The sequence below is a fragment of the Vulpes vulpes genome, chromosome 6 (assembly GCF_048418805.1).
Source record: "Vulpes vulpes isolate BD-2025 chromosome 6, VulVul3, whole genome shotgun sequence".
NCBI lineage: Eukaryota > Metazoa > Chordata > Mammalia > Carnivora > Canidae > Vulpes > Vulpes vulpes.
Genome location: NC_132785.1, coordinates 132107254 through 132124294, shown reverse-complemented (window position 1 = coordinate 132124294; position 17041 = coordinate 132107254). Strand labels below are relative to the sequence as shown.

The 17041-nt window shown below is 42.1% G+C and overlaps 2 gene segments (V, D, J or C); both read left to right on the top strand.

Moving 5' to 3' along the window:
• LOC140599256 (immunoglobulin heavy variable 3-74-like) overlaps positions 1–418 on the top strand; it is a 571793-nt gene extending 571375 nt beyond the window's left edge. The window contains 1 exon segment of the V gene segment in view: positions 293–418. Coding sequence covers positions 293–418 — 126 coding nt within the window.
• Positions 419–2804: 2386 nt separating this feature from the next.
• On the top strand, positions 2805–16235 carry LOC140599255 (immunoglobulin heavy variable 3-74-like). The segment is given in 3 exon segments: positions 2805–2850; positions 2954–3280; positions 16033–16235. Coding segments are annotated over 3 exon segments (576 nt in total).
• Positions 16236–17041: the final 806 nt, after the last annotated feature.

Genomic DNA, 17041 nt, shown 5'->3' with positions numbered 1-17041 from the left:
GTGGCGCTACCTGGCCCAAGGCATGGTCCTGGAGTCCTGGGATGGAGTCTGCATCTGGATCTCTGCATAGGACCTGCTTCCCCCCCTGCACCCGTCTCATGAGTAAATAAATAAAATTTATTTAAAAAATACCTGTTCCTGTGTTGGAATAGGGGGATACACCCAAATTCAAAAAAGCCATCTACAGAAGATACAAAAAGAATGTGATATTCAACATGGAAAAACTGAGAGCTTCTCTCAAGATCAGGAATATGACAGGAATGTGCACTGTCACCACTGTTATTCAACATAGTGCCAGAAGTCCGAGCCTGAACAATTAGAAAGGAAGTTAAAGTCATCCAAATTAGCAATGAAAAATCAAACTTTCACTCTTCAGAGACGACAAGATATTTTAAGGACCAACCCCAAAGACTATTGAAAAATTGCCAGACCTGATACAGGAATTCAGCAAAACCTGAGCATACAAAATCAATACAAGGAAGTCAGTTGCATTCCTATATCCTACAAATGAAAAAGAAGAAAGAGAAAACAGGGACAATGAATCCCATTTATAATTGCATCAAAATATCAGATAATGAGGAATAATCCTAACCAAAGACAAAAAGGATGTGTAGTCTAAAATTTCTAAACTACGTATGAAAGACATTAAAAAGACACAAATATACAAAAAACATTCTATTCTCATGGATTCAAAGAATAAATAATGTCTATGCTACCAATAGCAATCTACACATTCAACACAAACCCTATCAAAACACCACCAACATTTTTCTAGGAAATGGAGCAAAGGATCCTAAAATTTGTAAGCAAACAAAGGATTCTGACTCGGCAAAAGAATGTGAAAAAACAGCAGAAGGCATCACAATTGCAGATTTCAAAGTTGTGGTCATCAAGATAGTATAATAGTGGTAGTAAGACACGCACATGATCAATAGAATAGAACAGAGAACCCAAAAATGGACACACAGCTCTGTGGTCAACTTATCCTTGTCAAAGTACAAAACTTTATTGACTGGAAAAAGGACAATCTCAAAAAATGGTGTTGGTAATATTGGACAGCTCAAGTAGAAGAATGAACCTGACCACATTCTTACACTCCACATAAACATAAACTCAGAGTAGATGAAAGAACTAAATGTGAGGCAGGAAACTATCAAAATCAAGGAGATTTTGTGACTTTGCCCACAACAGGTTCTTGGGACTCAAATCTCCAAGAAAAGGAAAACAAAAGCAAAATTGAACTCTGTGGACTACACCAAGGGAGGAGCTGTCGTACAGCTATGGAAATACTCAACATAATTAAAAGGCAACCTAACGAAGGGGAGAAGTTAGGGATGCCTGTGGATCTTGAGTGTCTGTCTTTGGCTCAGGGAATGAGCCCAGGGCCCTGGGATTGAGACCAGCATCAGGCTCCCTGTGGGGAATCCACTTCTCCCTCTGCCTTTGTCTCTGCATCTCTGTCCCTCATGAATAAATAAATAAAATCTTCCAAAAAACGAATGGGAGGGATCCCTGGGTGGCGCAGTGGTTTGGCGCTTGCCTTTGGCCCGGGGCGCGATCCTGGAGACCCGGGATCGAATCCCACATCAGGCTCCCAGTGCATGGAGCCTGCTTCTCCCTCTGCCTATGTCTCTGCCTCTCTCTCTCTCTCTCTGTGACTATCATAAATAAATAAAAAATTAAAAAAATTAAAAAAAAAAGGAATGGGAGAAGATATTTGCAAGTCTACCTTTAGATTAAGGGTTTCCAAATTCGACAAATTATCAAAATAAACCACAAAGTGAAATCTACAATCAGAAATGAGCAGAAGACATGAAGACACACCCTTTCCTGGTATGAGTTGCTGACTCTCACCTTATATTAGGTAGGTCCTCCACATGCAAAATGAAATCTATCGTCTCCTCCAGGTCAGCCTTATATCAACTGCATGATTAGACCAGACAATGAATCCGAAAAACTAGAGGAAAATATTTCTGCCCCAGATTGGAGGATCTAAAAGAAAACCTGGCAAGAAAACGACATAAAAGAAATGAAAATTTAACTGGAAAGAAAGTAATTTGTTTGCCTATGACAATGTCTTAATAGAGTCAATGAGTAAAAACCTCACATCAAAATGGGAAGAGGAGATCACTGGGTGGCTCAGGGGGATGGTGCCTGCCTTAGGCCTATGGTGTGATCCTGGAGATCCGGGATTGAGTCCCAGGTCGGGCTCCCTGCATGGAGCCTGCTACTCCTCTGCCTATATCTCTGCCTCTCTTTTTCTGTGTCTCTCATGAGTAAATAAATAAAATCTTTTTAAAAAGTGGAAGAAATAATGAATGATCTGAGGAAAAAATCAGGATATATAAAAAGCAATAAAAAAGATATGTTTCTACAAACTAATAACAAATTACCTATACAAAATTAACAAAATAATCCGCTATGCACTAGCACCAAAAATAAATATTTAGGATTAAAATTTACTAAAGAGATAAAATATTCTATGGAAAATGACCTACATTGATGACAGCCTTTTGAAACTGCACCCTGAAATGCAAAGATAACTCTGCTTACACATTAGAACTTCATATAGTCATAGTGCCATCTACACAAATTGCTAGAGAATTGTGGTGCAACACTTGTGTTGACTTTTAAAGACTCGAATGTAAGCCTGAGCTGGTTATATAGTCAGAGGACATGCAAATAGGGCCTCCTTTCCACTGATTATACCAGCCCAGCCCTGACGCTGCAGCGGGAAAGGAGCCCCAGTCCCAGGATCCCCAGTGATCCATTCAGTGATCAAGACAGAAGACAGACACCTCACCATGGAGTCTGTGTTCGGCTGGGTTTTCCTTGTCGCTTTTTTAAAAGGTAATTCATGGAGAACCAGAGACCCTGAGTCTGTGAGTGGACATGAGTGAGAGAAACAGGGGATGTAGGACCATTTCCTGACCAGGATGTCTTGTGTCTGCAGGTGTCCAGAGTGAGGTGCAGCTGGAGGAATCTGGGGGAGACCTGGTGAAGCCTGGGGGGACCCTGAGACTCTCCTGTGTGTCCTCTGGATTCACCTTCAGTAGCAACGACATGGACTGTGTCTGCCAGGCTCCAGGGAAGAGGCTGCAGTGGCTCACACAAATTAGCAATGATGGAAGGAACACAAGCTATGCAGACGCTGTGAAGGGCCGATTCACCATCTCCAGGGACAACGCCAAGAACATGCTGTATCTGCAGATGAACAACCTGAGAGCTGAGGACATGACCGTGTATTACTGTGCAAGGGACACAGTGCGGCGACCTCAGTGTGAGCCCAGACACAAACCTCCCTGTAGAAGGGGATCTAGACCACCAGGGGGTGCACACTACTCAACACTTCTGTCTTGAAGGCCCAGGAACAGGTGCAGATGGAGATTGTGGGCAGGTTTCCCATCAGGGTTTGGGCTTCCTCTCCAAGGAGTACTTTCCCCCCGGGAGTCTCTACTGGGCATAGGATTCTGTCCTTACGTATTCAGTCTCTAACTTACAATATTTTTTTGTCATAGAAAGAAATATGCCAACGTCCAAAAATGACAGTGTCTCACTCTTTGCTTAATCCTTAAGCTGTTTCTGATTTGGAAACTTTTTTGGTTTTAGTCAACAACTATTCTTACATGAGTAAGGACAGAACTGCTTAAGTGTTCTTCCTACTGTTCCGAAATACCAGTTAATTATCCATATCTCCATGTAGTGTAACTTCTCCTTTACAACTTCACAGCTGTATACATGGTACATGAAATAACCACTCAGCTCAGTGTGCAAAGATTTTATTTTCTTTTATTTTGTACATTTGTTTTATGAGTTTTATTAGCCAACATATAGCATAACACCCAGTGCTCATCCTGTCAAGTGCCCACCTCAGTGCCCGTCACCCAGTGACCCCAACCCTCCACCCACCTCCCTTACACTACCCCATGTTCGTTTCCCAGAGTTAGGAGTCTCATGTTCTGTCTCCTAACATGACATTTACCACTCATTTCTCCCGTTTCTACTTTATTCCCTTCTCTATTTTTTATATTCCCTAAATGAATGAGGCCGTATAATGTTTATCCTCCTCTGATTGACTTATTTCACTCAGCATAATACCTTCCAGTTCTATCCACATTGAAGTAAAGTGTGGGTATTTGTTGGTTCCAATGTGCAAGGATTTTAGAAACAACATAAAGTACATGCTCGTCATGACACTACATAGGGCTCAAAAATCAAAAGGAGACAAGAAGGATTGCAGGTTTGACCTCAGTCTTCAACCGCACTGACAGAATCAATATTAACATCAACCTGGGAAAGCAAGGGACACAAAGAAGTACCTTGTGAGTATGTGTAGTCTGAGCAGCCCCACAAACACACACACACAGACAGGAGAGTGCAAACATTTTTCACCATCATCCGGTCTGTTGAGAGCAGGGCAGACCTCTCAGCAAGTCATAAGTGCTTGGATTTGGGAAGGACAGAGGCTCAGCGTGTGTTTTGTGGGTCAGTGGTGGAGATGAGGTCCTGCTCCAGGAGGGGCTTGTGTGGAGTCAGTGCGCAACCTGCTTCAATGGAGGAAATTCAAAGTCTCCTGCTGGATATCCCATGGGCGAGGCAGGAGGAGAAGATGGAGTACTGGTGATCACAGGAGTTAGAAGATGACACTCAAAGATAGAGTGAGATGACAGATTCCACTAAACTATTATGAAAAATGAGAGAACAAAAGTGGAGGAGGACCTTCCACCAGCAGGGAATAACTGATGGACCCTTCATGTGTGGATATCAGCTCATTGTATGTGACCTCTACCATCCCCATGTTGGAACCTATTGCCCTTTTGATGGGAGAAGGAGTTGGCCCTTAGGGGAGCACTTAGGTCAGGAGATGCAGCCTCATCATGGGATCAGGGCCCTTATACACCAGGACTGGGAAAGCTCCCTGCCCTCTGCCCCATGTGAGGTGACAGGAAAGGATGGGCTAGAATGTGGGCGCTCTTCAGACACTGCATCTGCCTGCACCTGAGCCTCAGACCTACTAGACTCCAGAGTTTTGAGAATGAGTGTTTGTTGTTTAATCCACCCAGTCTGATGCAGTGACATCACACAGACACAGTAAAACAGGCACTCACCTCTTATTTGTTCCTTACAACCTGGTCGCAGTAGAACTGCCAGGTCAGGAAAAAACAGAGTACGAGACCCACACCTAGACTTACTGTCATCAGCCATTGTCCATGCCCCTGTGCTTAGTAGTTGTGCATCACGTTGATGCCACACGTTCTTCCTACAACCCTGGGGATCTGGAGAACCATTAGTATCTTAGGATTCTTCCCTCTTTACCACCGGAGTACCTTTAAGCCAGCACATCCCCATGGAAGCAGACATCTAAAGTTCAGATTATCCTGTCTGCTGCTCATAATACTATAGAGAATATTCTCGATCAGCCTCGTTCCTGTCATCATCACCACAGCTATATCTCCCGATGACAACGTCCACACCTCCTACATCCAAAAGGTGGTCAATTTTCTATGAGTTTTTGCAGTTTCTCTGCAGTTTTTGTTCTCTCAGGCCTCTGAGTGATATCATGGGTGATCAGAATGATTCGATAACTGTCATGTTCCAGGAAGGAGACAAGCTCATTGACCCTGATCCAGCATCTTAAGTCCTCCCTCCCAATGCTGTTATAGCAAACACCGTGTGGAGAATTCTCTCTGCTTTATATGCTGAAGATCAAATGGGAATTCTGGAATTTTATGTCAAAATCACCTAAATTTATTTCCTTCCTAACTCTTATCTCAGTCCTGTGGATTCATTTGTATTTGAGTATATATTGTACAATTATTATATTATTTTTCAGTAAGTAATGGTGACATATGTGGTCCATGCACATAACCTCACTAATGAGTGACATAGAGAGGAAAGCACCTCTCAACATGTGACACGGGCTTTGTGCAGGATATCGGTCATCCTCCACAAGGACAAGAATTGTGGGAATATTATTATCACAACTCTGTCTTGATGCCATTGAGGTAGATGCACTTTGGATGGAGTGGGAAGCTGGCAGTCTCCCTGATGTACAGGATCCCCTCGGGGACAGAAACTGCTAGATCTGGAGACAGAATAGTAGTCCTGTCTCATTTGGCAGGGTCAAAAGGACTAACCTGAGAAACCCAAAATTGAGGTGGATCAGAGCATCAAATTGGAATTGAGTTCCTTAACCTTGGCATTTTCTCTAAGTCTCTGTCTTCCTTTGTTTGTACAAAAGCCAGTTATAGTTCCTGCTCCAGAATAACAGCTCTATGATAAAGAGTTCACATAGGATGCTGGGTCTGGGTTCAGAGAGTCTCTGTGGTGTGTGCTGCATGCACTGTGCTCTCCTCTTTTGGCTGCTATTTCCTTCAAGCCAGGTGTCTACACAGGCTCTCCTTGCCTGTGGTGGGCAGTGTGTGGTCCTTGGCCAAGATGTGGTGAGTTTTAATGGTGTGAGCTCTGCTCTGCTTGCTAAATGAGCCCTGATACCACGTGCACTAGAACTGAGGCCCTGCTGAATTCTCAAGTTAGGAGATATGGGTGGGCAAGGGTGCTGCCATTCTGGGAAACCATATGGTGTGACATCAAATAAGTAATAGTAGACCAACCCTATGATACAGCAAATGCACTACTGGGCATTTACTCTAAGAATACAAAAGTACTAGGATGCCTGGGTGGCTCAGCAGTTGAGCACATGCCTTCAGCTGAGCAACCCTATGATCCAGCAAATGCACTACTGGGCATTTACTCTAAGAATACAAAAGTACTAGGATGCCTGGGTGGCTCAGCAGTTGAGCGCATGCCTTCAGCTGAGGTCATGTTACCAATCTGGGGATTGACTCTCATATCAGGCTCCTGGGAGGAGCCTGCTTCTCACTGTCACTGTATCTTTGTGTCTATCATGAATAAATAAATAAAATCATTGAAACAAAAAGTATTCTGGGACATCTGGGTGGCTCAGTGGTTGAGCGTCTGCCTTTGTCTCATGGCATAATCCCAGAATCTGGGGAACGATTCCCACATCGGGCTTCCTGCATTTAGTCTGCTTCTCCCTCTGCATATGTCTCTTCCTCTGTGTGTGTGTGTGTCTTTCTCTTGTATAAATAAATAAAATCCTCAAAAAATAAAAGAAAAAAGAATACAAAAATATAAAATCAAAGGGAAACAGGCACCTGGATTTTTAGAGCAGCATTATGTACATTAGCCAAACTATCGATACTATTCATACATGGAATGAAATCTAATCCATTTGGAGCTATATTGTTGGAGGAAGCAAGTATAATTAGTGAGTAAGTCAAAGAAAGACAATCGTTGTATGATACCAGTCATATATTGAATTTAAGAAAGAAAAAGAATATGGGCAAAGGGGAATAAAGTCAATACATAGACCAAGTAATAGCCCCTTCATTACAGAGTACAAGCTGATGTTTATCACATGGGAGGTAATTGGGGTATGGGTGACCTGTCAGATGTACCTAGGGAGTGTATTATTGTGTAGGGCACATTGTGAGAACCCACATTCTGGGAGTGTCAGAAAACCTGGTGAGATGAGCGGTGGGGGAGGGCTGAGGAGGTGACAGGGACAGGGTTTCTCCTGACTTCTTCACACCAATGAGTCAGGGGGTTGGGACAAAGATAATGCTCTGTGTGCACACCAATCTCTCTAGGACGGTTTGAAGCAACATCAACACTGAAGGAATGATACAGGGTAAACACCTTGCATCAAGAAAAAATGTATTACTTTTTGGTGGGGGATATTTTCAATCTCTATATGGACAGAAAGGAAGAACGTCCATTGAGGCATCATCTGGGAAGAATTGGGAGGTGTCAGGCTTCAGAAGGGAAGTTTTCTTGTCAGGGTCTGGGATTCCTCTCCATAGAGTATTTTCCTGCAGGGAGCATCTCTGGCCAGGAATTCTATTTAACTATACAGTGTCTGATTCAGAAATTTAGTTTATGTAGGAAAACAGCAAGTTTACATGCGCAAAGAGCTGCTTACACTTATTTATGACTCTCCCTAATAATGAATAATATACAAATATATCCATGTTCCCCAACTTCTAGAGGAATCACCAATCAAAGTACGAAATATATGTCCTGAAAGTTAGGAAGAATCACAGAGAAGCAGCAAACTTATGATATGGTAATAGAGGTAGACTAGTAAATCACTCAGACGTTCAAGTTGAATTAGTCCTCTCCCTTTGGTCATCAGCTGATTCTTAAAGACACCTGTATACTGTGTCCAATCAGAGACCAGAAGATTCTACTGGATCCAGGAAGAACCTCAGGAAGAGAAACTGGATTGGGGGAGCCTTTGCTCTGCAGGAAATATTTCATTGATACCTTAGGTGCTGATATCAGCTCACAGTGAGTGACCAACCTTCCAGATCTAGAACTAACACCCATGTGATGGGAGTAGAGGTAGGGTCTTAGGGGAGAACTTATGTCAGGAGTTTCAGCCCCATGATGGTATCAGAGCCATATACACCCAGTCCTGACCCCATGCAAGGTGACTGGGAAAGGAAGCCTTAGGATGTGGGCGCTCTCCAGACACCAAATCTGTCAGCATCTGGACCTCAGACTTCCCAGACTCTAGAACTGTGGGAATGGGTGTCTGTTGTTTATTGCCCCTGTCCCTATGATGTTCCAGGAGGGGGCACAGGCTAAGACATTAGTGACACGTGAACCCAAACAATGATGCTCTGAAATTATTGCTGCATTTGTTGTGATATGTCCCTGATAACTTCTGTCCCTGAGGTGATAACTTCCATCCATGAGGTGTGATAAGTCCCTGATAACTTCTGTCCATGAGATGAAGGGTGGATTTCGCACTTTTTCCCTCCTGCAGAGAGGATGAACCTGTGGACAATCCTAGGATTCTGTGAACAAGACCCAGCGGACACATGGAACCTTCACATATGGAGCAGGGGGCTGGGAGATTGTGGAACTTTAATGTAAGGAGGATGATTTATCAACATTTGCAGAGGAGGGGGATGTGCTGACCCTGTGGGACCTGAGTCTGAGCGTCACCATCCAGATGCTGCTATCCTGGTGGCTGTGAGGTTCAGGACAGCAGTTTCCTTGCTGCTTTCAGGATTCCTTCCTTGTCTGCATATTTTGTGACTTTGATTTTGAAGTGCCTTGGAGATGATCACATTTGTTGAATTTCATGGGAGTACGTGTGCTTCTTGGATGTTAAGGTCTGTGCCCTTCCTGATCAGGGAGTTTTCTGGCTATATTTTGATCGAATAACCTGGAACATTTTCTCTCTCTTCATTTTGTGGGACTCCAATGATAAAAATATTACTGTTTTCATAAGCCACTGAATTGCCTAAGTCTACCGTTAGAATCATTAGCTTTTATCCCCTCTTCTTGTCAGTCATTGTTATCCACCATGTTATCTTCTATATCCCCAGTGTTTTCTTTCATCTTTCCTTTTTTTCCTGTATATAGGACAGCATGTAAGTAATAACAATTTACTTTTGGGCAGAAAAGGGTTTTTTTGGTTTGTTTTTTGTTTGTTTGTTTTTCTTTTATCTCTACAGTAAGTGATTCTTCAGTGTCTTCCATGTCTGTTCAATCCCAATTGTATCTTTATAAACATTGTTCTAAATTCCAGCCTTCTAAATTCCACTTGATGCCTTTGACCAGGTATATCCCCAAGTTAGTGGATTTCTATGTTTTTAGATTTCCCTATTTTCTGGTCAGGCATTGAGACAGTAATAAAAATGAAGACTTAGGCCTTCCTCTGCCTTGATTCTATTCATGCTCTCAATGAGTTGGAGGGTACTCCTCACGTTTGGGGAGAGAAATCTACGTCATAGTACACGTATCCAAAGGTAATCGCCCGTGGAAACACACTACTTTCTATGGAATTCCAAGGCTTCTGTGAAATCATGTTGGCTCCAGAAGTGTCTGTGGGGGCACGATCCTCTCTGTGGTTTAGGTGGATGATGTCCTTAGTGAAGCAGCTTTCTGAAAGGCCCCAGAAAGGAGTCTTTGTTCTGCAACATCCTCCACATCTTATTGCTTCAAAGGACATGTGAGTTTAAGTCCAATTTGCCAATATATAGTATAATTCTCAGATTTCATCACTTTATGTGTCCTCCTCAAAGACAATAGTCCAGTTACTGCATGTGATTCGAAAAGCACAGATATATGTTGGCAAATTGAATTAGGCAGAGAAAAAAGGTAAAATAATTCCATCACTACTACACATATTAGAGAGGCAACAATAGAGAGGGTTTTTTTGTATATTATTATTGGAATTTGTTTTGCCAACACAAAGTATAACATACAGTGTTCATCCTGTCAAGTGCCCCTCCCTTAGTGCCCAACACCTAGTCAGGCCATCCCCCTGCCCAACTCCCCTTCCACTCCTCCTCATTCATTTCCCAGATTTAGGAGTCTCTCAGGTTCTATAACCCTCTCTGATACTTTCCACTCACTTTCTCTCATTTCCCCTACAATTCCTATCCCTATTTTTTATATTCCCCATATGAGTGAAACCATATATTGTTTGTCCTTCTCTGATTTACTTACTTCACTCAGCATAATACTCTCCTGCTATTGGGCGCCCTGCAGATCAATGTACCTGTGTCTGCCCCCAGGAGCATCTAGGCCAGTGTGGACTGGGAGACTGCAGTTAGGTTCTAGCTGGGATTCAAGAAAGCTAAAACACATAGGTTATCACTTAGTGTAGAAATTAAGCAAGTTCAGGTGGAAATGAAAAATGCTCTGAGATGAAGTCTAAACTGAATCCTCTAACAGCTAGAATAAATGAGTCAGAAGGGAGATTAAGTGACATTGAAGACAAGTTGATAGAAAGGAAGGAAGCTGAGGAAAAGAGAGAAACACAAATAATGGACCATAAGGAGAAGCCCAAGAATCAGCAATGCCATACAAACAAACAAAATTAGAATAATTGGTGTGCATGAGAGAAAATAGAGGACAGAACGTATATTTGAACAAATCATAGAAGACACTCATTTTCAATATGAAGACACATCCAGAGTGAATGTGAGGGAGTAAAGAGCCATTTATCATGTCAGTGGACATCAAGAGGAGCAAGACTAAAATCATATGAACTAAAACTGAAAACAAAGACTATAATCAGAGATGAAGAATAGCCAAATGAATTTTAAAAAAGAAAACCATATCTGGGGGCCATATCACAATGCCATATTTCAGGTTGTACTACAAAGCTGTGGTCATCAAGACAGTGTGGTACTGGCACAAAAACAGACACATAGATCAATGGAACAGAATAGAGAACCCAGAAGTGGACCCTGAACTTTATGGTCAACTAATATTCGATAAAGCAGGAAATACTATCCATTGGAAGAAAGACAGTCTCTTCAATAAATGGTGCTGGGAAAATTGGACATCCACATGCAGAAGAATGAAACTACACCACTCTCGCCATACACAAAGATAAACTCAAAATGGATGAAAGATCTAAATGTGAGACAAGATTCCATCAAAATCCTAGAGGAGAACACAGGCAACACCCTTTTTGAACTCGGCCACAGTAACTTCTTGCAAGATACATCCACGAAGGCAAAAGAAACAAAAGCAAAACTGAACTATTGGGACTTCATCAAGATAAAAAGCTTTTGCACAGCAAAGGATACAGTCAACAAAACTAAAAGACAACCTACAGAATGGGAGAAGATATTTGCAAATGACATATCAGATAAAGGGCTAGTTTCCAAAATCTATAAAGAACTTCTTAAACTCAACACCAAAGAAACAAACAATCCAATCATGAAATGGGCAAAAGACATGAAGAGAAATCTCACAGAGGAAGACATAGACATGGCCAACATGCACATGATAAAATGCTCTGCATTACTTGCTATCAGGGAAATACAAATCCAAACCACAATGAGATCCCACCTCACACCAGTGAGAATGGGGAAAATTAACAAGGCAGGAAAACACAAATATTGGAGAGGATGCAGAGAAAAGGGAACCCTCTTACACTGTTGGTGGGAATGTTACCTGGTGCGGCCACTCTGGAAAACTGTGTGGAGGTTCCTCAAAGAGTTAAAAATAGACCTGCCCTATGACCCAGCAATTGCACTGTTGGGGATTTACCCCAAAGATACAGATGCAATGAAATTCCAGGACACCTGCACCCCAATGTTTATAGCAGCAATGTCCACAGTAGCCAAACTGTGGAAGGAGCCTCGGTATCCATCGAAAGATGAATGGATAAAGAAGCTGTGGTCTATGTATAAAATGGAATATTACTCAGCCATTAGAAACGACAAATACCCACCATTTGCTTCAACGTGGATGGAACTGGAGGGTATTACTTTGAGTGAAAAAAGTCAATCGGAGAAGGACAAACATTATACGTTCTCATTCATTTGGGGAATATAAATAATAGTGAAAGGGAATATAAGGGAAGGGAGAAGAAATGTGTGGGAAATATCAGAATTTCAGACAGAACATAAAGATTCCTAACTCTGGGAAGTGAACTAGGGGTGGTGGAAGAGGAGGAGGGCAGGGTGGTGGGCGTGAATGGGTGACAGGCACTGAGGGGGGGTAATTGATGGGATGAGCACTAGGTGTTATTATGTATGTTGGCAAATTGAACACCAATAAAAAATAAATTTATTATTTAAAAAAATCTATGACACCATTAAAGACCCTGAAGATGAAAATGGATGATGAGGAGAAAAAATGAAAAAACAACAGAAGACATCACGATGCCTGATGTCAAGCTGTATTAGAAACTGTGATCCTTAAGACAGTGTGGTACTAACACAGATACAGACTTATGGATCAAAGGTCAGAATATATAATCAAGAAATGAACTACCACTTCCATGGTCAACTAGTCTTACAGAAAGCAGGAAATAATACCCAATGGAAAAAAAGATTATCTCTTTACAAAATAGTGCTGGGAAAATAGGACAGTCACATGTAGAATAGTGAAACTGGGCCATTTTCTTACACCACACACAAAAACTCAAAGTAGATGACACACTTAATATGAAGCACGACACCTCTAAAATACTAGAGTAGATCCAAGGGAGCAATTTGTTTGACTTCAGCCTCAGCAAAATCTTGTTTGATGTGTCTCCAAAGGCAAGGGAAACAAAAGGAAAAATGAAATATTAGGATTTCATCAAGATAAAAACCTTCATCACAGCAAAGGAAATAGCCAAAGAAACCAAAAGTCTATCTAGGGAAAGAAGAAGATATTTGCATTGGACATATCAGATGAAGGGCTAGTATCCAAGACCTATAATAACTTATTAAACTCAACACCAATGAAACAAAAGATCCAGACAGAAATGAGCAGAAAACATACACTGGTATTTTGCCTTATAAGTTGGGGATCTCTTGCCTCTCCCTGCTTTAAGGATTTTCTCTTTATCTTTGGAATTTGCAAGTTTCACTATTACATGTGAAGGTGTTGAAAGGTTTTTATTGATTTTTGGGGGGCAGGGGGATTCTCTATCTTCTGGACCTGAATGTCACTTTCCCTCCTTATATTAGGGAAGTTCTCAGCTATGATTTTTTCAAATATGCTTTCTGGCCCTTTGGCCCTCTCGGTGCCCACTGGGACTCCAATTATACATAGATTTTTCCTGCTGAGAGTATCATTTATTTCCTTTAACCTTTCCTTGTGGTCTTTTTAAATTTATTTCTCCTCAGCTTCTCTCCTTGCCATCAACTGTCTTCTATGTCACTCACTCTTTCTTCTACCTCATTAACCCTCATTGTTAGGATCTCCCATTTGGATTGCATGTCATTTAATTGACTTTTAATTATGGCCTGATTAGATCTAAATTCTGCAGTCATGAAATCTCTTGAATATTTTATGCTTCTGTTTCCAGAGCCACCAGTAGCTTTATAATTGTGCTTCTGAATTGGCTTTTGACACCGAATTGTAATCCCAATTCTATAACCCTTTGGCAGCAAGTACTGTCTCTGATTCTTTCTTTGTGGTGAGTACTTACTTCTAGTCACTTTGCTCTGTGGAAAGTGGCTGTATGCATGGGCTGACTCAAGAATATCAATAAGGTCCTAAGTAAATTTCATCCTAGATTATTCTTACGTGGTCAGAGACCAGAAAATGAAAACAAAGATCAGAACCAAATAAAATAAAAGGACCACTAAAGTGAAAAACAATTTTTTTAAAGATTTTATTTATTTATTCATGATAGTCAGAGAGAGAGAGAGAGAGAGAGGCAGAGACACAGGCAGAGGGAGAAGCAGGCTCCATGCACCAGGAGCCCGACGTGGGATTCGATCCCGGGTCTCCAGGATCGCGCCCCGGGCCAAAGGCAGGCGCCAAACCACTGCGCCACCCAGGGATCCCAGTGAAAAACAATTTTAAATTTTATTTTATTTTAAAGATTTTATTTATTTATTCATGAGAGAGAGAGAGAGAGAGAGAGAGAGAGAGAGGCAGAGGGAGAAGCAGGCTCCATGCAGGGAGCAGGATGTGGAACTCGATCCCAGGTCTCCAGGATCACGCCCTGGGTGGAAGGTGGTGTCAAACTGCTGGGCCACTGGGGCTGCCCATGACAAACAAATTTTAAAACAAAGTAGTAAAAAAATTAAAGTCCAAGAATCCCAAAGAAGAAGAAAAAAAAATAAAAGAGAAAAAAGGAAGAGACAAAAGGCAAAAGTAAAGAGGAAAAAAAGAGTAGAAAAAAAGGGGTGCGGATTTGAGAGATAGTGGTGGTAGCGAAGTTGTAGCCAAGGGAGAATGTATTCTACCTGAGGGATCCTAGTGGGTGATTCAAATCCTCCAGTGCAGGAGCCGCAGAGTGAGGGTCCCTGGATCAGGTTTGATAAAAAGATTTTGTGTACCAAAGGCTCCATTCCTGAAATAAAAAAAAAAGGAGTGCACTCATGGGATCCAGATATGGATCCCCTATACACAGGTTTACTATCTCTCCCCCACATACTCGTCCCCATTTTGCAGGGCCCTGTGACGCCCAAATGACACAGAGCATTGATGAAGATTGAAATATCTTCAAATTCACCTCCTCAGCGTTGAGAAGGCAAGCACTGGGTTTAGGGCAATGACTTCTTTTACCAGTCTGGGCATCCTGTGCTCCTCACCCCTGCTGCTGAACATCCCTTCCTGTGAGTGCCCATGTATGGGGCTCCCTCTGGGTAGGAGATTCCTGCCCCATCCTGAGGTGGCTTTCTCCACAGGGTTTCTGTGCCAGGTCACCTTGTAGGAGTCTGGATCTGGGCTGAGGAAACCCAGGCAGATGCTGACTCACATGTTCCTTCTCTGGGTTCTCACTGATCATGTCAATGTGGGTATCACATGGGTCCATCAGCCCTATGTGCAAACCAACATTTGGTGGGAAGATGCTAAATATTAAAACCCATTTTTGAAGTGCACCAAGATGTATAGAAAGTCAAACATCTAAAGGTAAATGTTCATGTTTCACACCAGAAGCACATCTATTCAATGTGATGAACAACCAGACTGAAGAGATGCAGCACAGTCTCTGTCATGAAATCTAAAAATCAAGTTTGAGCATGAGAAGAGAATCATATGACGTCACTCGTGTGGAATTTCAGAAACAAAACAGATGAACATAGAGGAAGGGAAGGAAAAAAGATGAATTCACAGAGGGAGGCAAAACATAAGAGATACTTAACACTAGAAAACAAAGTGAAGTTTGCTGGTGAGGCAGGGGGATGGGTAACTGGGTGATGGCATTACGGAGGACACATAATGGGATAATCAGTGGATGTTTATACAACTGAGGAATCACTAAATTCTATCTCTGAATATAAAAATACAGTGTATACATAATACTTTACATGTAAATCAAATGATTATATGTACTGATGAAAGGAAAAAATGATGAGAACAGTGGATGGATGATAGATTGATATAGATAGATGATATAGAGAGTTTATTGATATATAGATGATAGATAGATATGGAGAACAAGACACATTGAGTATGTGAGTGGAGATGAGTGAGAGAAACAGGCGATGTGCGACCATATCTTGCCAGGATGTCTTGTGTCTGCAGGTGTCCAGGGTGAGGTGCAGCTGGTGAAGTCTGTGGGAGAACTGGTGAAGCCTGGCAGGTCCCTGAGACTCTCCTGTGAGTCCTCTACGTTCACCTTTCATAGCTACAACATGCAATGGCTCTGCCAGTCCCCCGGTAGTGGCTACAGTGGGTCATATCCATTAGCAGTAATGGAAGTAGCATGTACTATGCAGATGCTGTAAAGGGCTGATTCACCATCTCCAGAGACAACGCCAGGAAAACTCTGTATCTGCAGATGAACAGTCTGAGAGCTGAGAACACGGCCATGTATTGCTGTGCAAGGGACACAGTGAGGGGACCTCAGTGTGAGCCCAGACACAAACCTCCCTGTAGAAGAAGATCAAGACTGCCAGGGGACGTCCACTACTCACCAATTCTGTTTTCAAGCCCAAGAGCAGGTGCAGATGGAGGTGCAGATGGAGGTTCTGAGCAGGTTTCTTGTCAGGATCTGGGGTTTCATCTCCAAGGTGAGTTTCTCTGGACACAGCATTCTGTGTTTACCGATTCAGACTCAATCTTAGAAAGTGATGAAAACAACTATTTCAATGAGCCCAAAAGACTATCACTTGAATTTACATCTTTCTGACCCAAAATATCAATGTATTAAACATAACACCATGTGCATCATCTGAACTCTTTCAGGAATTGTAGTGGAATTCACAGTACCTTACTTAAACTCCCAGCAAATGTGCAACCTTGCTAGAAGCACATAAAGTGCATAATGGACATGGGACTACAGAGACTTTAAGAATCTGAGCACAAAAAAAAAATCTCTGGTTGTGGTTACTTTCAGTAAATATGGTCGGAACTGCAATTTCTGTAACAGCCTGAGAGACAGAATGATTCCCTTAGGACCTGGTATGAATGTGGAATCTAGAGATCACACACAGACACACACACAGACACACACGACAAGTGTATAAAACTATTATCATCTTGACCATCCTGTTGTAGAGAGCAGGTCAGGCCTCTCAGCAAGTCATAAATT